The following is a 26,508-nucleotide window of genomic DNA, read 5'->3' on the forward strand; positions in this document are numbered from 1 at the left end:
CACTTTATGAACATTAAATTCTCGGCAGAACACTACACAGTAAGTGGGACTGTTCCCTAATCTTAGTTTAAAAACAAGAGCAGCAACAACAAAAACTGAGTGCCAGAAAGGTTTAAAAATTTGACCAGAGAGTAAGTGGCAGAAGAGAAATTGAAACCTAACCCATCTTTTATGCTGTGGAGATGCACACAACCCAATACACTACATTGGTGTGTGTACGATAGATGAAGACCGAAGCAGAGTTAGAGTGCCTCCCACAGTTGTTTCATGAAATAGCATTGACATGAAGTGTGGCCTTTGTGCTCATTTTGGGGCACAGGATTTTATTACTCTGAACCTTATTTGAATAATAACTTGTGAATAATTTGAGCAGTTATAACTTCAAAATCTTTCTGTGCTATTACACAGATAGATCACTATTAACCTTGACATTCGACTTTTAAAACATGACTAATTTCCTCAGAGTTATGACAGCATTCATATGCTCTTCTCTTTCCATTCGGTACTTTGGCACTTTTGGAAACATGATGAGATGGTAGTATGATTAATAGATTAGTACACACAGCATTTCTCTACTATTCTTTCTACTTTTTCTGAAGACATCACCTTCTTTTGCACTTTCTCCTTTATTCCTCTCTCCACTTGTTTACTTACTTCCAATGGACCTTATTTTTGTTTCATCTTTTGATTTCCTTCTCTTTCTAATATCATGGAAGTTACTTAAAAGCTGTCTAATCTTGGATCTTCTGATGACTTATAACCATGGAAATTTTGATTATTTCATACGTCCATTTATTTGGATTATAGAGACACACTGGAGTTTACTTTGTAAAATAGTCTTGTCAGTCCTGCCAGGAAACTTGTGATTCCATTATAGCTTTGCCATGTGCCTGTAAAGCACAGTCATCATACTTTAAATATATATTCCCATGCAATAACAAAGGCACGAATTCTAAGGGTATTGCAGAAAGCACAGCGATCACTGCTTCTAACATCCTTGGTTGTCACCTCTTGATACGTTTCATAGAGCAATAAACTAACCTTGCCCAAGGGTCAGGATTCCAACCCATTCACTGCAACACGTCTAGATATAAAATGTTTACCCTCATCTGACTAATGATCTTAGTCAAGGTGCTAAATACTTGCTTGTTCTGTGTATTAATTGATCCCTTTTCATTGATCTTCAGGCTTTATCAGATCCTTCTCCTAAAATTCATACGTCTTGCGTTGTTGCTATCCTTGACCCAACATGATAATATTGACATGGTTGAAAGAAGGCTCTAGCCATTTTAGTACCCTAAGTTTCATCTCTTTATTCTTCAAATGAATTTTCAAAAAGAATTAAAATAAGTTTAAAAACTCATTGAAACTATTCATTAATATACTGTTATAGATTCTACAAGCAACCATCTCTTCTATAGGCAACATAATTACAAGCGAATTACAAATGCAGACTTTATGACCCCAATTAAACACTAGCCACAATCCATTAAAACAGATTGCACACATTACACTAGATGTAAGAAAAGTATGCCACATGATTTGAACTACCAAAACCAACAAGGAGCAACAATTTCAAATAGTGTATGTTTGTCTCAAAAATTTATCAACGTAACCTAAAATATTATCACAGAAAAAATTCTATACTATACTTAATTGTCCCATACACATACATTATACTCCATCTTACTTATTCCATTACTTTATTCTACCCCAAGAACATCCTTAAAAGTATTTCCCAAGAGTGAGAGATTTAAAAAGACTCTATTTTTTTTTCTTAGTTGTAAGGACATTAGTTTTTTAGTTCTAAGAGCATTATAATTTAAGTATTTAATTTTAGGGCTTTTATTTTGTAAAACTCAAGCGACTAAAAATTAATTTGAAACAAAATGAAGTTACATTGCTGTAGAAGTGCTGAGGAGAGCAGATCTTAAGAAACTGTCATCAAGGATTGCACACCCGTCTCCAGAATTTGGAGACTAATTTATCACCGAAGTGTTGTCTCTGAAATGTGTGACTGCTTAAGGATTGGGTTACTATGAAAAGTAGATTTTTAAATGCTACGTCTATAAAATTTGATTCTACCTAATCCTCACTCCCATCTATCAGATCTCACTTCTCCAATGAAGAATGAGAGGGTGCCCTAGCTGGTTTGGCTCAGTGGATAGAGCATCAGCCTGAGGACTGAAGGGTCCTGGGTTCAATTCCAGTCAGGCTCCATCCCCAGTGTAGGGCATGTATGGGGCATGTAGGAAGCAGCCAATGGGTGATTCTCTCTCATCATTGATGTTTCTCTCTCTCTCCCCCTCTCCCTTCCTCTCTGAAATCAATAAAAAAAATTTTTTTAAAAAGAATGAAAGGGTAAGAACTCTGTCAGTTTAAATCTACCATCTCTGACATGGGCAAGCACACAATGAAGAAGAGGAAATGAAGCTGAAACAAAGCAAAACTATGCTGGAGCAAGATTAACTTGGGGTAGAAGAAAGGATTCAAGATAAAAAAAACAAAAAGAGCATTCCAAATAGAAGATTAAGAACCAATTCAAATAAAGTAATTTGAAGGTATTATGTGAAAGAAAATGAGATCATTTAGTACAGGTGTTCTAAGAATTTGAAGAGATTTTGATGTTTTGGGTACAAGGTAATATTGCTGATATTACCATTTAAAAGAGGGACAAAAGGGCATCCCCAGTAGTAGCCCTGTAAACACACATGGGCAACAATACCAATATCCCATTTGCGCTGTACAGCCCTGATGCCACACAGAGAAAAGGAGGAAGGCAAAGATGTAAGAAAGTGATTGAAGATAGTAAATGGCTGGAAAATAGTTTGTTTGTTTTTTAAAGAAAGAAAGAAAAGAGAGAGTTATGCTTCCAAGGGGATTCTTAAACTATGTCTAGATTTAAAATATGGAGATACATCTTATTGTGGTAGTCATTTTAGAATGAACCTGAAATACTGTCCTTATTGGAATATCCAATTTTCTCATCTAATTCATGCAAGGTTTCACAAAGCCACCAATGGCCTGGTAGAAGCTGTATAAATCTAAATGTTTTCAGTACTAAGCTTTACTGAAGGCATCATATTAAGGAACTAGAGGGAAAGTAACTTATCCTCTATTACATTTTCTGCTGCTTAGTTTGCCTCAGGAGAGGCTGATAATAAACACAAAAGAAGAGATAACAATTTAACAAAAACAAATGCAAATATCTCATGGACCACTAAGGTTTGTTGGACTAAATCACCATCCCTCACAGGAAATCCTGAAAAAGAAATACATTTAAAACACAGGTAGAAGAAAACTTTTAGAGGGTAAGTAATAAGTTTGTGACTCATTGGGTTTCTAATTCTCTCACTTTTTATCACTGAGCACCCAGTTACTATGATTTGCTTGTGGAAGGAAAGTAAAAGAAGCTTAGGCCTTACCGCCTCCACTTCTGCAGGGTCGTACCAGACGTTGATGTATGGATGCTGTAAGGCATCGTCCACTGATATCCTTTTGGCTGGGTCAATCACTAGCATCTTTGACAACAAGTCCCTGGCTTGGCTGGCTGAAATGACGAATGAGAAAAATAATTAATAAAATTTTTATTTTGGCAAGGACATTTGTTGGAGGGAGAGGAAATTAGGAAAACAAAGATTGCCTAGTGGTGTGGCTCAGTGGTTGATTGTTGACCTATGAACCAGGAGGTCAGTGTTCAATTCTTAGTCAGAGCACATACCCAGGTTGCAGGTTCAATCCTCAGTAGGGGGTATGTAGGAGGCAGGCAATTGATAATTCTCTCTTATCATTGATGTTTCTATCTCCATCTCTCTCTCCCTCTCCCTTCCTCTCTGAAGTCAATAAATATATAATAAAAAAATAAAAAGAAAAAGAAATCAAAAAACAAGTAGTACCTTCATCCCCAAAATCAGATAACTTCACCTACTGATTAGGGAAACATAAAATGAAACAATGAAATATGTTTTATCCAGCAGATTTGCAAAAATAAAAGATGGTGTAATGTCCAGGAACACCAAGTAATTTCATTCATGTTGATGGGAATGTAAATTGATGCAGATTTTTAGAGAGCAAATTTGGCAGTATCTATTAAAGTTTAAAATGTGAATACCTTATGACTCAGCAGTTCCACTTTTACCTATTAGTATACAGTGTAGAGAAATGATTGCACAGGTTCATGTAATGCACATAGAAGGGAAGTTCATTTCAGCACTGGTTATGGAATAAAAAAGTTTTAAAACAGTCTAAATTTCCATCTACAGAGCAACCAAATGACCTCTGATACAACTGTGCCATGGAATTGTATATGGCAATTTCAAAGAATGAGGTTGATCTATATATATATTCACATTGACATGTTGTTAAGTAGGGGGTGGGGGGAGTTGCAGAATGATCCACAGATCTGCATATAGGCATAGATCTTCTTTGATCTGTATATAGGCAGTGTTGATCTTAAAAGCAGTAGATTTAGTAATGATTTAGTCTATTGCCATTCAGAGAGCTGGTGGAGGCAGCTGAAGGAAGAAATGCAGCTGGGTAATGCCACAGACACAAAAACAATGCTGCACCATTGATGACACGCCGGATGAAAGTTCAGAGGAGATGGTAAGAGCCTGGGAAAGAATAGTACATTGTAGTTGCCCTGTCTCATTTACATCCATAGTCGTTACAAATTAAGCCTTGAAATTAAATATGTAACTAATAGCCCTAACCGGTTTGGCTCAGTGGATAGAGCTTCAGCCTGCGGACTCAAGGGCCCCAGATTCAATTCTGGTCAAGGGCATGTACCTTGGTTGCGGGCACATCCCCAGTGGGGAGTGTGCAAGAGGCAGCTGATCGATGTTTCTCTCTCATCGATGTTTCTAACTCTCTATCCCTTCCCTTCCTCTCTGTAAAAAGTCAATAAAATATATTAAAAAAATAAATAAGTATGTAACTAATATATTGCTCCCCCTGAATATTTGGGGTAATTTCAAAAGCATGTGTGTGTTTTTATAATGTATAGGATCATTTTCAATAATAATAAATACATTTATTATTTTTATATCTAACAGTTACTGAGTATTTGTTGTGCCAGGATTTGAGCCCAGGCAGAAGGGAAAATCAAATTTGTTTCAAAATCATGTTCTCAGAAATGTCCTGTTACAAAAAGAATTAGAAATTTATTTATATTATACTTTATAACTTTGCCAAATTTATTCCTTGTCTCTATTCCTACGACTGAGGCATTATTATCCAATTTTGTGGGTGAAGAAACTAAGATTTGTTACTAATGTTCACAGCTATAGACAAAGTATTTGAAAAAATACTTATTAATGAAAGTGTTTATATTGAATATAACATGTGTAGGTAAAATCCTATGTGTCACTCTAAATGAAAAAAAAAAAAATGTGACTAAGCATTCCCTAAAATACAATAAAACTCAGACACCTGCTTCTCCAAGATTTTACAACAAACAACTTGTGTTGAAAATATTTTCCAGGTAATAAAAAGAATCGGAACAATGATTTTGATATGTTACATTGGTCCTTTAGTTACACGACAAAATAGTTTTAAGATTCTAAATAAGCCCCATGAAATAATTAACCTGCACCACTGTTGCACACTTCAGTATTATCCCTCTCTCTGGATATACAGTCAGTTCTAAAATCCTTCACCACTTGCCCTTTGTAAGAAAAATCTTTTAAGAAATACCTCTCCTGAACCAGGATATCTCCCTGAATCAATCAGAACCCCTTGGAGGAATCCTAGAATGACCTGTCTCTAATTAATTTCCTACTGCATTCCCTCAACACCACACAGTCGTAATTATATTCATGATTGTAATTGTATTATATTACAGTTTGGATCCTCTTGCAATAAACACCATCATAATGGAAGCCTCACTATTATAAAGATTTCCCAGCCTTACCTAATACTTATTTCAAGTATAGTCAACACAATAAAATTCTAATACAAAAAAAAGGAAATATCTCTCCTTAAATTTAGGTAGCTCACGTTAGAGATATGTCTCTATCATTTGCATGTTTAGCCCATCGCACACATAGTGGTTCTCAAGTGTCCCTGGTGGGCTTACCTTTGAGTTTATTGTGCTCAGAATCCGCTGGGAAGAGGGAATCTGGAAAGAGCTTGGGAAAGGTGAGTCCTGCATACTTAGGCCGATTCTCCACATAATTTCTTACTGTGGGTTGCAATTTCTTCATGAATTCCGGACATGGTGTTCCTAGTTGCTCAATTACTTTGTTCCACTGGTCAATATCTGAGAATTGAATAGTTAAGGGCAAACAAAAGTACAGGCTACTACCTCTTGTCTTTCACTAGTTGGAAGACTAACTGCTTCCCAGAATCCTGAGCACTCATCAACACAACTGGAGTTTTAATAAGCAAAAAAGGACAAAAATGTAAAATCAGAATTGTAAGGCAATGGATCCTCTTAAAACTTTAAATTTACTTTGGGAACATATACACCATTGGAGAACTAGGACTACTTAACAAAATTGGATATTGTGAGATAGACTTTGGGTTGTAAACATGAAAATGTATTTAATAACACAAGAAGAATTTCTTATATTAAGATAAACTTCTATATAACCATGCAATTTAAAAGAGAAAAAGTGTGACATATAATATTTTATCATGGAATTACCTCAATCATTTATTTACTAAAAATGACAAATGCACAAATATTTAAATAAGATTCATTTACATGTTTCTTGAATTCCTCTTAAGATTTTTTTTCTTCCTTTCTCTACCAAAGAAGAAGTTTCATCATTTGTTAATGTTTTCTACTCATATGCATTACTTATGGGATTAATATAATTTTTGATTAGATAATCCATTAATTCCTAACCAAAGACTTAAAAAATTTCTCTATTTATCAAAATAGTCATAGTCTCATACCTATTTTCTTGGTCATGTCCTGTCTCCCTGAATATTAAGACATGAGGGTAAGCATAGTACATTCAATTTAAAATAACAGAATTCCATCCAAGTGCGTGTTTTTTAAAAGTACATTAAGCATGTGAAATTCTACAGGAAAAATATTGTCGCTATGAATATTAATACCCCCCCCAAATTGGAGCTAGCTCTTTGATACTGAATGAGATTCTCTTTTTCATTTATTATTTGTTATATCAGAGCTTTGTGAATGATAAATACCACTAATGAAAACTCTGAAGAACTGGAAGAAACTGATTTGAATGAAATCCCTTTGCCATGTGTCAATGAATGATAAAAGCCTTAGGAATGCTTCTTAAATCCAATACCACAGGAAGTGTTACCTTTGCATTGTTTATTCTTTTACAACTCTATCCTTCAGTAATAAGTTAATTCATTCATTTCTGCTAACGTAATTTGCAACAGTTCAGGGAACTTACCATAATATTACTTAATTGAGGTTTGTAAACTCCTTATCCTTAGCTATTCAATACAGTTGGACTAAAAAAGATTAGCAGTCCTGACAAAAAACATGAACTATATTTAACAAACATAATATATAATGCAAACAAAGTAGATAGGATATTGCACAGAGATAAAATTAAGTTAATTTGCAAATCTACTTCCTTTGTAATTTGGCTGTATCAAATTTAAATTATTATACATCCTCTTAGTTACTGGGATGAAAAAAATGTATGGTTGAGTAACATCAAGAAATGAAGTGAAAGGGGAAAAAACTGAATAATATTCATGAGAATATTGTAGAAAGTCAGAATAATTAGAAATAAAAGAGCTAAAAATGTTACAAAAGATTAAAGTTAAAAGTTACTCTTACACAGAAACTTACATTAGTATTATAGGTAAAATTAAGCTTGAACTATTTAAACATATTTAAATAGAAAGTGTTAGTACAGCTAAATAAATCTCAAGGGCTTGTTTTGTAAATTATGAAAAGAGGTCTACTCTCAAATACAGTTAGGTTATCAAGACCTACCAAGCTATCATTTAATCACTGGTCAAACTTCCTTAGGATTTTACAGATGATATCAACCTAAAAATAGAGGCAAAGGAGCTATCATGTTTTCTGTAAAGGTATCATTAAAAAAGGGGCAAGATACTCCCAACCCATTATTATATTCTAGTTACATTTAACTAGAGTTGTAGAGTTATTCAGTAAAAAATTTATTGCTTTTAAAGTAGTGTTCCCCAAACTATTCCATGTTATTTTTAGAGCAAAGTTTAAGGAAAGTCAGATAGTGTGGAATTTGTTAAAACAAGAACAGTTGAAATATTTCTTTTTATAAGTTACAAGAGGCCCAATGCACGAAATTCATGCAAGGGGCTAAGCCCTCGCAACTGTGGCAGCTTGCCTCAGCCCTCACAGCCCCGGCTTCGTCCAGAAGGCCATCTGGAAGGACGTCCGGAAGGTCATTTGGTTGTCTGGTCTAATTAGCATATTACACTTTTATTATTATAGGTAATTAGAGCCTACAGAAGCACTCAATGAATTTTTCTACCTGAGATTGCTTTTTAGATAAAACACAATAATGGTCCTTAATGTAATAGTTTACAAAACGTAAGGAGGCAAGAATCTTTATTGTCCATAAAGTACTTGAATGTTAATACTTCAAATATAAAGATGATATAGTCATCTGTAAAAGTTTGTGTCTTTATTTTAACTGATCCATTTTAAGTTCTTTCTCCCCATACATGAAATTATATTTAAGTGTTACTGTTTCTTCCCCAGATGTTCACAGGATCACAACATGAACAACCTGGTCCAACTATATTTCTTTAACCACATGATTTTCCTCTATAATAATTATTAACCAAATAGAAGCCAAGACTGGAAGTTATATCTCCTGACTCTAAGTCCAATGATTGTTGCCATAATTCCAGTAAGGAAAAGAGCAAGTTTGAAATTTATCTGATAGAAATTGTTTTAATTTGGCCATAAAATTGATGGTATGTTTGTCACAAGTAGTTCTCTTAAAGAATGCCTCTGAAACTGCCTCCTTAGTTTGCCAGGTCAACCTATTCACCTAAAACAATTAATTTTTATTAATATTTTAAGTAAAAAAAAAAAAGGTGATACATGTTTTAAAAATTTTTAATCATCAGATTTCCACATGGTTACATTTTTTAAATATATAAAATATTAACTGATTTTTGTGCTTATGTATGAATGTTAACATGGTAAATATTTTTTAAAGAATGGCCAAAAGTGCTCTAACCAGTTTGGCTCAGTAGATAGAGCGTAGGCCTGCGGACTCAAGGGTCCCAGGTTCGATTCCAGTCAAGGGCATGTGCCTTGGTTGCAGGCACATACCCAGTGGGGAGTGTGCAGGAGGCAGCTGATCAACGTTTCTAACTCTCTATCCTTCTCCCTTCCTCTGTAAAAAAATCAATAAAATATATTTTTTAAAAAAAGAATGGCCAAAAGTAATTTTGTGAAAGGATTTATTTGTTTTAGAACTCATAAGTCATTACTATCATTTTTTGTTGTTGTTAAGCCTCACCCAAGGACATTTTTTCCATTGCATTTTAGAGAGTGGAAAGGAGTGAAGGAGGGGAAGAGGACAGAAAGAGAGAGAGAAACATTGATGTGAGACACATTGATTGGTTGCCTCCCCCACAAGCCCCGATGAGGGCAAGGGCTAAAACCTGCAACCCCACTACATGCCCTTGACCAAGAATCAAACCTGTAACCCTCTAGCGCCAGGGCCATTATTTTTATACTCTATGAATATAGATCTGAATATTTACAGAGTCCAGTCTGTGCAGTTATTAAAAAAACAATAAATATGTTTTATATTTTTTATTTCCTATTTCAGTAAGAAATTATCACCCTTAACATATTTATCAAAGGCATTTAAAAAATATCATTTTATAGGAGTTATTGACACTAAATTTCCTCATCTAATTCTAAATTCACTACATAAAACTAGTCATATTATAATAAGTTTGACTTTATATAGAGTATGATAAAACAAGATAATGTGCAAATATTGACTATTAACTAATGTCTTCAGTAAACAGTACTGTAATAGATGAATAAAACAAAGTAAATACGGATTGTAAAAATGAGTTTTTTTTAAATATTAAAAATTAGATTGAAAATTCTTTGTTAATTTTATCATTTAGCCAAAAGCTTACATTTCATGTACCCCTTCTACTTTAACTTCATTGTTGGGGAACTTTCTAAAACATATCACAAACTGCCTTGAACATAATGTATGAAAAATACCTTATCTTTTAATGGGTATTTTAAGCCATAATTATGAACATAATTTATACAATGCACATTTAAGCATTCAGAAACTACAAAGTGGATTCAAAAAGACTATTTAATGGTCTCATTCTACTATGCCCTTCAAAAAACTGTATCTTCTTTTATGCTTTCTTCCATAGTCGATTACTTTTTGTAATTATGAGTACAGTTTCCAGAGTTAATTACTTCATAAATTCAGTCTTGCTTTCTCCCCTAATTGAAGCCTTATAGACAATATTTTGTGCAAAATTTTCTGACACCTATTTGAAACTTAAAGAATATCAGTGTTTACCTCCAAATTCTTAACTATGTTTTAAAAAATATGTTGCCAAAGAATAGTTTCAAGGGAGGTGATTTTATCTGTCAAGCCATCCATCTGCCTAGGCTCCGTGTTGAGTATTATGGTTTTATGTCAGTCCTGTAGGAAAGAATATTGCAACCAATTAGTAATTTCCACAATGAATATGCAATAAGGAAGTGGAGGCATGCATGCCATGTGTTAGGCATCATGATATAAAACTGTGGTTCCCCAATTTGAATAGTCATAACATAGGGAAATTACAAAATACAGACCCTTCCACTCTTCCCATTGATCTACATAATTCTGAGTCCACAGATCTGATATAATATTACTAAAAAGAACATCAATAGTAATTGCAATCCAGATGGCTCCTGGACTATATTTTGAGAAATAACAATGTAGAATATACTATCAGTAGTTTGTCAATTACTAAATCCAGATATAAGAATTAAATACTAACCTGTTTCAGTTTATGATGCAAGCTAAAATAGCTTTAAATTCAGCAAAAGTTTAAAACCACATATATATATATATATATAAAGGCAGTAACTGTGACAACCGAAACAACTGGTTGACTGAACAGCAGGCTGTGTGGGGTGACCAGGCCGGCAGGGTGGGCAGTGAAGGATGACCAAATGACTGAACAGCAGGCTGCATGGGGTGACCAGGCTGGTGGGAGGGGGGCAGTGAGGGGGGACCAGGCTGGCGGGGGGGGGGGGGTTAGTGAGGGACAACCAAATGACCGAACAGCCAGCTGTGTTGGGAGACCAGGCCAGCAGTGGGGGCAGTGAGGGACGACCAGATGATTGAACAGCAGGCTGCGTGGGGCTACCAGGCCAGCAGGGGGGCAGTGAGGGATGACCCAACAACCAAACAGCCGGCTGCGTGGGAGACCAGGCCAGCAGGGGGGCAGAGAGGGGTGACCAGGCTGGTGGGGGGGGCAGTTAGGGGTGACCAGGCCAGCAGGGAGGGCAGTTGGGGGTGACCTGGCTGGCAGAGGGGGGCAGTTAGGGGCAAACAGGCTGGCAGCAAGTGAGCAGTTAGGAGCCAGTGGTCCAGAGTTGTGAGAGGGATGTTGGACATCCCCCAAGAGGTCCTAAGTTGAAGAGGGTGCAGGCTGGGCTGTGAGGACCCCTCTGTGCATAAATTTCATGCACTGGGCCTCTAGTATTTAATGAAAAATTTAGGGGTCATTCACCTGAAAATATTCAGGAAAAGAAAAATCCTAATCTCATTTTCCCATGTAACTTTCCTGAAAAGACCTTGGGAATCTACAGCAAGTGGCAAATTTAGTCTCCCAGGAGAGGGAGAAGTATTCCGCCCATCATAATCTAGGGAAAGATTGAGATTATATTATGCTTTTACCTGTGGGTGCTACAAACAGAAAATACAAACACTGCTCAATATAAAGTTCAAAATATTTGACAATTTATTTCAGTAATTGCTTCATATTTCCCTATGATAAAATTTGCTCTCAAAGGAATTCTTCTGAGGATGACAAGTTTAAAGATCAGGATAGAAATATATATATGAGTTCTGCATCTAGATTTTCATGATTATGCTTTGAGTTGTTTTGCTCCTTTAAAAATATTTTTACTCTTTCTTTGTTACTTAAAAATATTCTTTTCCTCTCAAAAATCCCCCTCAAATTCTGATAACATGAAGTATGGATAAGTGATTTAATGTGCAGTAGTGAACTAGCACTTGTTTTCACTATAAATGACCATAGCAAGAGGAAATATTATGAGCCAGAACACATCCAAAAGTCAAAGCTGACCATTTGAGTAAAAGACTATTTGTTCACTGGGCGCAGATTGCTATTGGGATACTGTGGGACATGAAATATCCAAAGGCTGGTATTTGGAACATGACATATATGGATCTTACTATAATCTATTTATTATTGTGATCTGTATTTACATATAAAGCAAAAACTGGAGTGACACTTCACATATAAGAAAATTGAGCATATATTAATTAATATGTGTCACAATGGTAGACTTCTCATTAACATATTAAAGGTTAATCTTTGGTTAATCTCTCATTTGCATAGGACCCTTGTACGACTCTGTACCTAATTTTGTATTTATGATGTTAATTATTTTTTGTACATAACACCCTCTTCAAATTGTATGCCATTCTCACCTTGTGACCTGACTGCATTTTCAAACTGGGAAGAGGCTTTGGAGAACATTTAATTTGACATCTGTGTTTTATAATTGAAAAATATCAATGTCCTTTTAACATTGGTAAATAAAATGATCTTAAACAAAGGCGCTTACACAAAGTTTCTAACACTAACAGAAAAAGAGATTTCTATTTAAGGGAGTTGTAGGTCTGTGAGGCTCTCTCTGGAAGATTACATCCACTGCCGGATAAAAGGGAGGTTAAGAAGGTACAGTCACGTTTATATGAGATCAAGAACACATGCTATTTTGTTAGGCATACCTGATAAAACATTTATGTTTAAACTTTTTTAAAAAGCAGGAGAGCGCTAACCGGTTTTGCTCAGTGGATAGAGCGTTGGCCTACAGGCTGAAGGGTCTCAGGTTTGATTCTGGTCAAGGGCCTTGTACTTCGGTTTCAAAATCACAACTTTGGTGGGGGCATGCGGGAGGCAACCAATCAATGTGTCTTTCTCACATCGGTATTTCTCTCTCTCCTCCTCTTCCTTCCACTCTCTCTAAAAATAAATGAAAAAAAATGTCCTCAGGTGAGGATTAAAAATAAAAAAAGCGGGAGGCAATATATGCATTTTGATCTTCCATATCCCTTAGCCATTATCACCTTGTAATATATTGTGCCTTTTATTGTAAATTTCATGATGTCAAGAATTATGTCGTCATTATTTTCATGATGACAGTTTTGTTATTGACATAACTCTGGAGACAAAAAGTGCCCATCACACAGTAGATGCTCAAAAATTATTTGTTGAATAAATGGAATATCTACTTTATATCCAATCAGAATTTTTTTATGGAGATAATTTTTAAAAAAAGGGAGAGAAAATGTTTAAGGAAACAAAAGTTGAGAAATTCCAGGAATTGGACATAGGTTGGAATTCAAGAAATACAGTGAATTCTAAGAGAGATAAATAAAAAGAAACCCACACCTAGTGACATGGTAGAGAAACAGCAGAAAACCAAAGGTCAAAAAGAAAGAAAGAAAAGAAAGGAAGGAAGGAAGGAAGGAAGGAAGGAAGGAAGGAAGGAAGGAAGGAAGGAAGGGAGGGAGGGAGGGAGGGAGGGAGGGAGGGAGGGAGGGAGGGAGGGAGGGAGGGAGGGAGGGAGAGAGAGAGAAAGAAAGAATTGTAAATGAAGTCAGAAAGACAAATGGGGGCTATCTTCAAAGATGACTATTACAACAACAGCAAGTCACCAGCAATATTATAAACAAAAAGTCAATGGAATAATATTTTTTAAATGTTGAAATAAAATGTTGGAATAATATTTTTTAAATGTCAATCTCTAATTCTATATCCAACTAAACTATTTTTAAAGTAAAGGAACCCAATTAAAAAATAGAGTTTTATCATCAAAGACTCCCACAATAAAAGTCTTCTAAAGCAGGTACTTCAGGAAGAAAGAAAATAATCTCAAAATAAAGGACCAAACTGCAAGTAGTGGTAAGCCAAGAAAATGATAATCAAAAGGGTGAATCTAAACAAACTCTACCTATAATACAATAAAATTGTAATATTGTCAATTTATTAGGCTAAAAAATGAGAACAAAAATATTAGTGTGTGCTAATATTATATGCTCAAGAAAAGGATTTTTAAATGTCTTAATTAAAATAGCAATTTTCCACAAATGGTACTATAGATTTAAACCAATTCCAATATAACTACCAGTAGCAATATTTTTAGAGAAGTTGACTAGCCAATTTTAACATTTGTGTGAAAGAGCAATAATTCATTAATAGCTAAGATACTCCTGAAAAATACAAAAAAGGTTTTATCTCTACCTGATATAACCCATAGTACACATTTGTATTCATTAAGAAAGGGTGGTAGTAATATAGACTCAGACAAAAATATCAGAATATAGAGCCCAGAATATAACAGCTTCCCCCCAATATGTGGAAACTTACGATAAGGACAGCCTTATAGATCAATGAAAGAATACATTGATCAATAAATGGAAGTAAAATAAAATAAATGGGATCCCTCTTTCACACCATACACCAAAATTAATGACAAGTGGGCTAAAGGCTTTTAAATGTAAAAAGTTAAACTTTAAAATATTCATAGTAAAATTATAAGACAAAGCAAAGGCATCAAAGATTTCTTAAACTAGATATAAGCATACATGAACCATAAAAAACATTGCCAAATTTCAAAATCACTATAAAATGAAATGGAAAAATAATCTATAGTGGAGAAGATATTTGCAACACATAAACTGCCAAAAATTAGGTAACCAATTATATAAAGAAATCCTCATCTATATATATAAAAAGCCAGCAACCACAATGCCATAAAGACCAGAACGACCAGTCACTATGATGCCCACTGCAGCCAGCAAACCGGCCCAACCAGGGGGTGGGGCCTACCAGCCAACCTCCCTCTCCCACCCTGATCGAGGGTGGGGTGGCCAGCCAACACCCCCCACAGCCCTTCCCCCAGGCCAGCCCACCTCTAATTGGCCCACAGCCCCACCCTCCAGCCAGCCCCACCCCTGATTGTCCCCCCACACCAAGAGGGGGATGGGCTGGCGGCCAACCTCCTGCAGCCCCTCCCTCCAGCCAGCTCCACCCCCAATGGGGTCCCACCACCCCTATCGGCCTGAAGTCCCTCCCCTCAGCTACCTCAACCCTGATCACCACCCCTAACCCAATAGGGGATGGGGCCAGCAAGCCAACCTCCTTCAGCCCCTCCCCTGGCCAGCCCCATCCCAGATCGACCCCCCCCACCCTGATCAGGGGCAGGGCCAGCCAGCCAACTGCCTGCAGGCCCTCCACCTGGCCAGCTCCACCCCTAATAAGCCCCCACTACTCCGATAGGCCTGTGGCCCCTCCCCCCAGCCAGCTCTGTCCCTGATCACCCCCCACTCACACCAATCAAGGGTGGGGCTGGCCGAAAAACCTCCCAAGGCCCCTCCCACAGTCGCTGACCCCCAATCGGCCCCCCCACCCCATTAAGGGGCAGGGCCAGCAGGCCCACTGCCCACAGCCCCTTCCCACATCCAGCCCACCTCCAATCGGCCTCCCTCACCCCAATGGGGGCAAGGCCCACCATTCAATCGCCCGCAGCCCCTCCCCCACAAGGCCTGGCCCTGATTGGGCCCCAATCATGGTGGGCTGGCTGGCCAACCTCCTGCTATCTCCTCCTCCCAGCAGGGACAGCCCTGATCTGCCCTGATTTGGGTCAGGCCAGCCGAACCCCACCTGTGCTCGAATTCATGCACTGAGCCTCTAGAAATTAATAAAATAATACAATAGAAAAATATTGTTTTTATAAGAACAAAGAAACACTTTACCAAGGGAAAACACTAATCTATAATAATAAAAGGGTAATATGCTAATTAGACCAGACATCTTCCAGATGTCATTCCGGACATCCTTCCTGAGGAAGCTGGGGCTGGAGGGAAGACAGCCCGGTCCTGGGTGCCTGTGGGTGGCCCAAGGGAAGCCAACCTGGGTCCCGGTGCCTGCTGGTGGGCTGAGGGCTGCCAGCCTGGGCCCTGGGTGCCTGCCAATGGCCAGAGGAGGAAAGCCCGGGTCCCGGATGCCAGAAGGAAGCCGGTGCCAGCAGCCAGGGGAAGGAATGCTTACTCTTGCACAAATTTTTGTGTATCGGGCCTCTAGTATACAATAAATAAGAAAAGACATTTAGCCTCCCTTGTAGTAAAGGAAATGTAAATTAAAGCTCTACTGAAAAAGTATTTTATATTCAAGAGATTGCTAACAAATTTTAAAACCAATCTGTCAATATGAAGAGTTAGTAAGGTTATGAAGTAAAGAGTTACATCTATATACTGTACTCTGGAAATCAATTTGATGTTACATAGTCAAATTAAACATGTGCACACCTATAAGCCTGGCATTTATCATTTTCAAAAAAACAAAATGCCGTGCCCATGTGCTATTTATAGAGACATATATTTATATCATCACTGCTTATAAAAACAAAAAATGAATAATATAACCCAAATTATTTATAGGATAATGGACCAGCCATACAATATTCATAGGCTAAAATACTATACAGAAATAAAAATAAATGAACTATTTATAATGCATCAACATAGATAAATTTCAAAAATATGTTAACTTTTAAAAAAGCAATTCACAAAATAATAGTGATATAGTGATAATATGTAAAACACATATAATTAAACCATATATTAAGGATATATATATATATGTATACATATATATGATAAAAATATAAGGAAAGTAAAAGAGATTATAAAAACATATTTAGGACAGTAGTGATGTCTGTGGGGAGAAGAAAGAATATGATTGACGAAGTGCACCCAAAAAGATTCAAAGGTATTTATTGGTAATGTTCTTTTTTTAAACCTGAGTAGTAGTATATACGTGTTCATTTTATTGATCGTGTTCAAAAGTTATATATTTAATATTAATTTGCTTATATGAAAGTATTTTTGCAATTTTTAAAGTAAAAATATCTGCTATGAAGAAATTCATTAGAAGAGATCTCAAAGGAAAATTATCTCAACAGCTGATTTCTGATCCTTCTGTAGAGTTAAAATATACTTGAATTGAATAAAACTTAATATGTACTTAAAAGATATTTACTAACAAAGTAGCACATAAATAGATAATTTTTTAAAAATTACCTATTTAAATTTCTCAATTTTGAAAAAAAAAATGTGTTGAATTCTTTTAGGCATAAAAGATAATGGGTATAAGACCTTTTCAAAACTGTAAGTGTTGTGGTGGCATTAGCTTATATATTAAGAAGACATGCAAAGTTTATAATTACAAGAAGTTTTAGAAATCACTTACTTTGAGAATATCTTCATGTAAGTGAAGATGTGTTGATTAACAATAATGATTCTTTATGATGTATTGTATAGATGTATAGTGTACATATTGTATATTTCCAATTCCATTTTAAAGGTTCTATTTAATAGATTCGGGTATAATTTTATTGCCTCTCAGATAAGTCATTTATAATAATAGTGAATTTAAAAAAATCATCTCTCTTGTTTTTTAAGAGGACAATTTTATGATATTAGTGTTCATAAAGTGTTTTCATGGAAAACACTGATTTAAACTTTAACTAATATGTTTGAAATCATTAAAAGACCACATCTTGGACTCTGAGAAGGCACTTTAGAAAGTATTTCCCATTTGCCCTTTGAGAAATTTACAAATGTATCCCCATATGAGAGTTGCAGAAATAACTCAATATCAAATAACAAGTTCAGGCATTTAAAGGGCATCTAATATGAAACTTTAGCATTAGCAGCAGCCTAGAGCTTTACTTATAAGAGATTTTGATAGCAGAGTTAAGAAGTGATTGATACCCCAGCAACTTCTCCCAAGAAATGGATTCTAAAAAATGTTAATTTGTATTTAATAACTCAGTTGTGAAAATCAATCTGATTTTCTTTAAAAGAAAATATAGAAAGTAATGAAAATCAATCATTTTAATTTATAGGGTGCAAATATTCATTTCACTCATCAATTATTCAGCCACAATGAATTTCTGTAAAAGCCAAGAGTACAAAGTTAGGAGGTTGAGTTTGTTTTAATCAAATGTCTAAAAGTAGCCTAAATGTAATTACTATTTCATATTTATGTCCAAAGGCCAAACTCAAGTTTATAAATTGTGCAGAATCAAAGAAATTAGTTTTGTATCAAGTAACATACTTCTAAATAGCATTAACATGAACATGAATGTGGTAAATTGTAGATGTTTTAAAGAAATGTACTAGTATATATAGAAAACAACTGCAAATAGACAAAAATTATTTAAATAATTGTGTGTCATATGTAAGATTAGAAAAAGATTTTAATAAGAATGAAAGTTAAAACAGTGAAGCTTTATTTTTACTAAATAAAATATTTTAGGTTAAGTTCTTTTATTCAACAAAAATTAAATGAGTGTCTTTCAGTCATTTTGTAAAATGGTCCTTTAATACACACAATGTATGTGTGATACTATATGTGTAGCCATATATGTAATTACAAATCCTCAAAGTAAATGGCTAGTCATAATATAGTTAGGATACACTATATTAGTAATTAGATTTACTTCAATTATATATTGAAACTCCATTATTATAGGCTCAACTTCAGTTTTGAATTATGATCATGTAAGCAGAAATTTTATCTTTAGTATGAGGATATATTATTTTCATAAATGACAATGACTGAGTGTAGGAAGATAGTTAACTAACTTAAAGATAAGTTATTACACACCCATATACTAATCACTCAGCAACTTCTTCCAAGAAATGGATTCTAAAAAATGTTAACTTATATTTAATAACTCAGTTGTGAAAATCAATCAGATTTTCTTTAATAGAAAATATATGGAAAGTAATGAAAATCAATCATTTTAATTTACAGGGGGCAAATGTTCATTTTATATCTATTTAATACTGTAGAGACTAGGAATTTTTATTTGCTAACTAATTGCTGCCTAAGAAAGGGTCTCTTTTACTAATCTAAATGACATACATTTATTTATTCAGATATTTTATATAATTATTATTAATAAATGAGGTTTTAAGTATTACATTTGTTAATTACATGAAGAGAATAATAGCAGGAATTGGAGCAATCATTCCTATAAATGAAGTAAATGAGAAAAAGAACTTTAGAAAATGATCAATTTAAAAATAAAATACACATGCATGCTTTTTCAATATGTGTTAAAATAAACTTATTGTATTTGTGGGTGAACATAAATCTAACTGATGAGTATTTCCTATGATATGGATGCATAAATCTTAAAATGAAGTATTTTGTCATTTATTATCTATCTATGAAAAGAACTTGATTTTGAAACATCCACAACAAAAATCAATAGAAAAGCGTGTATCACTGTTACTAGTTTCGTGGCACTGAATTAAGACAGACCTTTTGATACCATGCTCAGTATTTCATATTCGATACTATATTATCTACATAAGACTTTGCTAAGAGACACAGCTACTGCGCCACGATGCTAGCTGGTTAATATTTGACACTGGAGTCTCATAGAAGCCCTGTGCGGGCAGCGAATGTATCCCATCGGCAATACTGTATTCAAACCAAAGGAAATTGATTGAGAATAACACCCCCAGAAAACACTGGCTGCTAAGAAGGATACGATCAGTGCCAGGAAACAGCACTGCACCTTTTATCATTTCTCCCATGATGCACCCTACTGACCACATGTCAACTGAAAACAAAAATGACATGGAGATAAACAAAGAGACAGGAATAGAAGGGCAAATAAATGAAGACACTTGACTACCCATGCCATAGAGCAGCGGTTCTCAACCTGTGGGTCGCGACCCCTTTGGCGGTTGAATGACCCTTTCACAGGGGTCGCCTAAGACCATCCTGCATATCAGATCTTTCCATTATGATTCATAACAGTAGCAACATCACAGTTATGAAGTAGCAACGAAAATAATTTTATGGTTGGGTCACAACATGAGGAGCTGCATTTAAAGGGCCAGGAGGTTGAGAACCACTGCCACAGAGCAATGGCCCCATCTTTCACTGACTGGATTAGAGGCCAGCCTTATGATCATTAATAGTCTTTTAAAACAGTGAAAAGGGGAAAATGCCAGGGCCCTTTCTTCTATGCAACTAAAGTAACAACACCACTCAGTGTTACCCAATGTATGATTGCTACTTTGCAATTAAAATTCAATGATTAATTTCATTTCTGATTTAAAAGGTCTAATTTGCATTCATCTACTAGGATCCTACTGATTTGTATTGTAAATTATTCTAGATTGTGTTAATATGGGAACCATGCAGTAAATCAGTTTTTATTCTTTTGTATACCACATTTGGGGGATGGTGCTGCCAGCAACTCAAAAGAAAGGATTTCTTTTACAAAACAGATTTACTCATTTATAAATATGAATAAATTTCATGAAGTGATATGGTAGTTCAAGAATGAATGTATTAGAATATGCTGGCTCAGTTCATTGACACCCACTGAAGGAGCAAATTTCTAAACAGGAGCCTTGCCTTATAAACATGGTTGCTTTGTAATAGTAAGAAATGCTGGATTTCAAAACAGGACCATTCAACATGAAATAAACAACATGATATAGAGAGATGATACTTCTTCTGGAAATTGTGAATCAAAAGAAACCTAAAATTTAAGGTGAAATTATAATGTCCGCTATTTCCAGTTATAAAACCAGGAAGCTCGGGCAAAGGCACACAGGGAGGGGCAAAGTGGGGAAAGGTGAAGCAAAAAAAGTGAAATCTCTCTCTTTAACTACAGTTGGTTACCCACTTGCTCCTATTGAAAAGTCAGAAAGAGAAAGAGGTCATTTTTAGGAAGGGAAATAACCTAGAAGAATAAAGGGTATTGAAGGGGGAGCAAATAAGGAAAGGCATTAAGATAGCAGCACACTATAATTTTGCTGCACTTACTCTTCAAATTACATCTTGTAATTTGGCAGTGACCTTAAAGAATTCCTCATGAGCCAGGCCAGCGTGGCTCTGTGGTTGACCGTTGATTTATGAACCAGGAGGTCAGGGTTCGATTCCTGGTCAGGGCACATGCCCAGATACCCAGCTTGATCCCGTGTGGGGCCTGCAGGAGGCAGCCAATCAATGATTATTTCTCATCATTGATGTTTCTCTCTTTCTCTCTCTCTCTCTTCCTCTCTGAAATCAATACAAATATATTTTTTTTAAAAAAAGAATTCCTCATGAGAGTCTTTCCAGTGTGAAAATCTCACTCAGACTCCATTCAAAGTTTTCAGTTTGATTTAACTCCCTATACAGTGATCACCGCAAAGGAATGGTTACAGCTTTGAAGGTAATAAGCATACCCAAAGAAGCAAATTTGTTTTGCTTCCATTTTAGGAAAGCAAGTGACATGCAAAAGTATCAGGGAAAGATAGAGCAAACAGTTGTGCATCCCTTTATTATGAATGCATTTGTAATTTCAGATAATATCTGTCTCACAAGAGGTTGGTACTGTGAGAATTTTTGATTTAAAGAAAAAAGGAAAAGATCTCTGAAAAGGTATTTGTTTTTGAATTGCAAGTATTCTTATCATACTATCCAAATTGACCAGTCTAAGTTGCTATTTACAGTGCATCTGTGTTTTTTTTTAATAGGTACTGGAAAACAGATAGACAAAAAAATATAGAAAGCTAAAAACTCAGTATGCAGGGTTTCCCCTTGCCTGTATCTATTAAAATGTTTGGGGAAAAGTTGTTTCTGCCACAAACCTATCTGTAACTTAGAAAACATCTATTTCCATTTTTTTATTGAATGCAAAAATTCAATGTGATATCTCTGGTATATACTCTCTTTTTTTCCTGCTGCAGAACCAATTCCATTGCTTTTTAACTATAACCTTGAACAAATTACTTCATCTCTCTTAATCTCAATTTCATCCTCTAAAATGCAAATGATAGATAGCATTTATGTAGAATTTTTAATAGACTCTGAAAGTATTATGCCTGATAAACATATTTTCATATTGTCTGGTACATAGTAAGTCTTTATTAATGTTAGTTATCATTATCATCATGAATTAAATGTATATTGAAATTATGTATATGAAAGTCACTTATTTTATATTTATATTACATATCCTATCTAATAAAGAGGGAATATGCAAATTAACCATCATGTTGTCACAAAGATGGCAGCGCCCACAGCCACAAGATGGTGGCGCCCAGTCCCCTCAGCCCCGCCAGAGTCCTCCTTTCAGCTTGGGGGGGGGGGGGTGGCTGGCAGCAGGCACATAGTGCAGCCGGACCCTCCCTCAGCCCCGAGCCACCCAGGGCTGGCCCAAGGCACAGGCAAGCCTCAGATGTCAGCTGCCCAGCCGTTGCCCAAGGTGCAGGTAAGACTCGGATGGCAGCTGCCCAGCCACCCAGGGCCTCCCAAGGCTCAGGTAACCAGGGCCGGCTGAGGCTTGTGTTGCTAGCAGTGGCAGCAGCAGAGGTGTGATGGGAATGTCGCCTTCCCCTGATCGCCGGGTCACCTCCTACCCCTGAGGGCTCCTGGACTGAGTGGGGGCAGGCTGGGCTGAGAGACCCCCCCCTCCAGTGCATAAATTTTCATGCACCGGGCTTCTAGTAGATCATAAAGTTTTTGCATAAAAATTATGCAAAGATATAAACTTTATATCTGAACTACTGATGAATATACATTGCATTCCATTTTCTGTATTTTAATGTATCTTTTCTAGGTGGTAACACCCTGGAAACTTTTCCAATTTCCATTCAACTTTGCTCACTATTCACTATTCCTACAGACTATCCACGCTTATGACATCTACATGCTAAGCCTTGTGCCTGGAAATGTTGCACTCTATCATTATGAATTACAAAAGTGGAGTATATGCATATGAATTTATATGAATTTTTATTTACTCAAGAAAGGCGTATTTCTCAAAATAAAGCCATGGAACCAAATTTCATGTTTATTAAGAATAACATTTTATGAACTTTTAAAGATATTCCAATGAATACCAACTGTGAAAACCTTAGGAGAAATTAGCAAATCCAGTCATGGTTAGAAACTGAATTTTGATATTTACTGAGACAATCTGATACAGTATTTGGGTCTCCATGAATTTTGTACATTAATGCTACCCAGGTAGAATTCTGGTTGCTTTTATTATTCTGATTCATTACATCCCCCCTCCCATCATCTGTTTCCCAGGGGCAGAAAGCAGATTCATTTGCAACTTATCACTCAGAAGCTGACTCACTTTCCTTAAAATGAATATTAGTAAATTTTGGTGCTAACAAAATATGATTATTAATTTTCCAAGTAATAAAAATATCAGGTGTCATGTCATTTGTTAGGCATTAGATTATACTAAATTATCTTTTTTCTACTTTTAGCCAAGATAATAGAAATAATATAATGTAGGACCTGGCAGCTTAAATCTAAATTTAAAAAGCAATGTACTGCTGCTTCTGCACTCTGTAGAGTGACTTGGGTTGTTAACTCACAAAAAAATATTTTTTGGACTATGTAAGCTTTGTTTCAGCATCCTGACAAATGTTTCCGTGGCTCTGGTAACACGGTTTTTAAGCCACACTGCTTTTCCCCTTAACATAATTATGCCTTCATTTGGCATAGAATTCAGACAATGTGCTTTAATACATTTTCTTGGATACCTTGAAGTACAATTGCAAAATTTAACATGGTTTTCTAAAACAAGAACACTATTTCTTTGAAACACTTATGTTTCAAAAGTTAAAAATTCAACTAGATATTTACCAAAAGCACATTGTTTTAAACTTCGATGCAAAATGGAATTATAAAAGACTACTGTATGCATAAATAAATTTAGAAGGTCCACATTTTGCACATGTGAGTCTAAGTAAGAAAAATAAACAATATCCATGAGGCACAACATAAATATTATAATGCCAGGAAATCAAAGGAAGATTTTCTCCTTGAATCAACATATTTGACTTGCTTTTCTTTCTTTATAACTTGTATGGCATCATATTATTAATTTTAACCTTTATTTAAAAGCCTTTATAGTTTTATTTGCTTTTTTACAAAACAGAAAAATCCATGGAAACTTACAATAAAGGAAAAACTTACAATAAAGGAGAAAACTTTTAGGTTTATAATTACACTATAAATAAATTTATAGACTAATGAACTTACAAAATATGTTGCCATAAAACACTTAAATGTTTTTATTGCATCACATTAAAATTTTCATCTTTGAAAATCCATGTAATTCTGCAGTGTATATAATAAGTAATTTAAAGAAATCCTAATGTTGAAAGGGTATTTTACTTTAAACATTTTATGTTCTCATCAACAAAGAGTAATGTTGGCTTGGCTATCTCACGTTATCATCAAATTGTTTGAGATAACCCTGTATTACCTAATTATTGAGGAACAGATTGGAACTATAGGAATGTATTAGTTGCAAATTATTAGGAAGTAAGCAGTTATTTCAAGGAGATAAAGGGACTAAGAGCATCTCTCTACACTATCTGGAGATACACTACTCATCCACAACCTTCAATTTTTGTTTAGTGTACTTTGATTATTCCTAATTTTCATGTTTGAGCTTAGAAAAGATATGATAGTCAATTACTTTGAGAGTGTTTTCTTTACTTCTTCAAATATATTTTGAAAAGTCATCTGCCAGTTTCTTAACAACTTGGATCCTTGGCAAGGTTATAGGTATATATCCTTTTCAATCTAACTGAACTTTCTCATATCTTCAGACAGAAAAGCAAGAGGTGGTGTTTTAGCAGCTCAGCTATGAGCATTAATTGGAGACAATATACTTGAGGTCTAAGGATGGTGTACCTGTCTTTAATATCACCCAGGTTCAGAGATCTCTGGCCAAGAATCCTAGATAAAAGAACAATATAAGTCTTGCTCAAAGAAGGCGCTACCATGTGAAGCAGAATGGGGGGGAAAATAAAGTAGAATGTATCTAAAATAAGCAGGCTTAAGGAAAGAAGTCATGAAAAGTATACTGGTATTACACAAGCCTTCAGTAATCAAGAAAATGTCAAGCCTTGGTTTGTGTGTGAAGTAGATGAAGGGAGTAAGTGACTAGATAGTCCTAAACAAAACAAAACAAAACAAAACAAAACAAAACAATCATAAAACAGCTTTATTGTGAGTTCTTATTAAAAGAAACAAAATCTGAATGAAACGAGAAGTCATTCATACTTCATGTGATATTTGGATTATGTAAAGAAAATAATTGACCTGGCATATCTATTGCTCTCTGGCTTGAATTCAGCCTGGGTCTAAGACTTTTGGCTGATACTATATATTATGTCAACATATATGTATGAAATAGGTTTTAATCATAGCACTACAGTGAAAATTGAGTGTGTAATAGTATACATTCGTATAAATTTTTAAAAGGGTACAATAAATATTAAGTATTTTATTTACTTTGGATATTAAATATTATCAACCTATTGAACTGCAAAAGCAAATATGTATATTTATTTGTTCATGTAGTCAACCCTTTAATTTAGTAATCAAAAATCTATCATGTGATATCATCTGAGTCATATTTCAATAGTTAAGACACCCACAAAATGTTTCTCAAATACAGCCAGTTTCAATGTAGGGAAAGTAGCTAACACTTTAGTCATCAATAACAATTTCATACGATTTCTCAATTTGTCAAAGTGTTTAAGGTTCAGATTAGGAAAATTAGCATTAAGAAGTTCTATGGCAGTGGTTATCAACCTTCCTATTGCTGCGACCCTTCAGTACAATTCCTCATGTTGTGGTGACCCCCAATTTCATTGTTACACATTGAACATAATTAAAGTATAGTGATTAATCACAAAAACAATATGTAATTATACATGTGTTTTCCGATGGTCTTAGGCGACCCCTGTGAAAGGGTCATTCGACCCCCAAAGGGGTCACGACCCACAGGTTGAGAACCTCTGTTCTATGGAAAGAGAGGAATAATGTTGAATGTTGATTGGGGATGATAAAGTATTATCATACACTTTTTAGCCTCAGAGAAACTGAATAATTCTAAGTGAAAGTTAAGAGAACCTATGATCTTTTTATTCTTAAGTTTCTGAAGAATCATGGAAGCAGTCAAGGTATCAGTTAGCATATACCAATCTTTTATATTCCATCCAGTACGTGCTGGAATCATTTAAATGCTAAAACATTGGTATGATTCTTCTGATACATAATCTCCATCAGCCCCTCAACTTGTGTCTGACCATCATTGTTTAGTGAAATTATTTCAATGTTCTGACCTCTCAATTCTTGGTAGAAGACTGTACCCGTAAAATGATAATAATTTCATGTATATATTAATGAAACAATTTCACTAAAAAAAACAGAGTACGTGTA

At 35.3% G+C, this 26,508-nt stretch overlaps 1 protein-coding gene across 6 annotated transcripts in view; it reads right to left on the reverse strand.

Annotated features, from left to right (window-relative positions):
* The window catches only part of MAPK10 (mitogen-activated protein kinase 10), a 274,871-nt gene that overhangs the window by 46,146 nt on the left and 202,217 nt on the right, over positions 1-26,508 (reverse strand). For 5 of the 6 annotated variants that reach the window (XM_036338730.1, XM_036338703.1, XM_036338721.1 and 2 more), the window contains 2 exons: positions 6,077-6,259; positions 3,426-3,550 (listed from right to left, as the gene is read on the reverse strand). In XM_036338730.1, coding sequence (XP_036194623.1) covers positions 3,426-3,550; positions 6,077-6,259 — 308 coding nt within the window. Of the gene's footprint in view, positions 1-3,425; positions 3,551-6,076; positions 6,260-19,798; positions 19,871-26,508 lie in introns of all 6 variants that reach the window. The other variant, XM_036338712.1, reaches the window with a different exon arrangement.

This window comes from Myotis myotis, unplaced genomic scaffold (genome assembly GCF_014108235.1).
Source record: "Myotis myotis isolate mMyoMyo1 unplaced genomic scaffold, mMyoMyo1.p scaffold_m19_p_1, whole genome shotgun sequence".
NCBI classification, from domain to species: Eukaryota; Metazoa; Chordata; class Mammalia; order Chiroptera; family Vespertilionidae; genus Myotis; species Myotis myotis.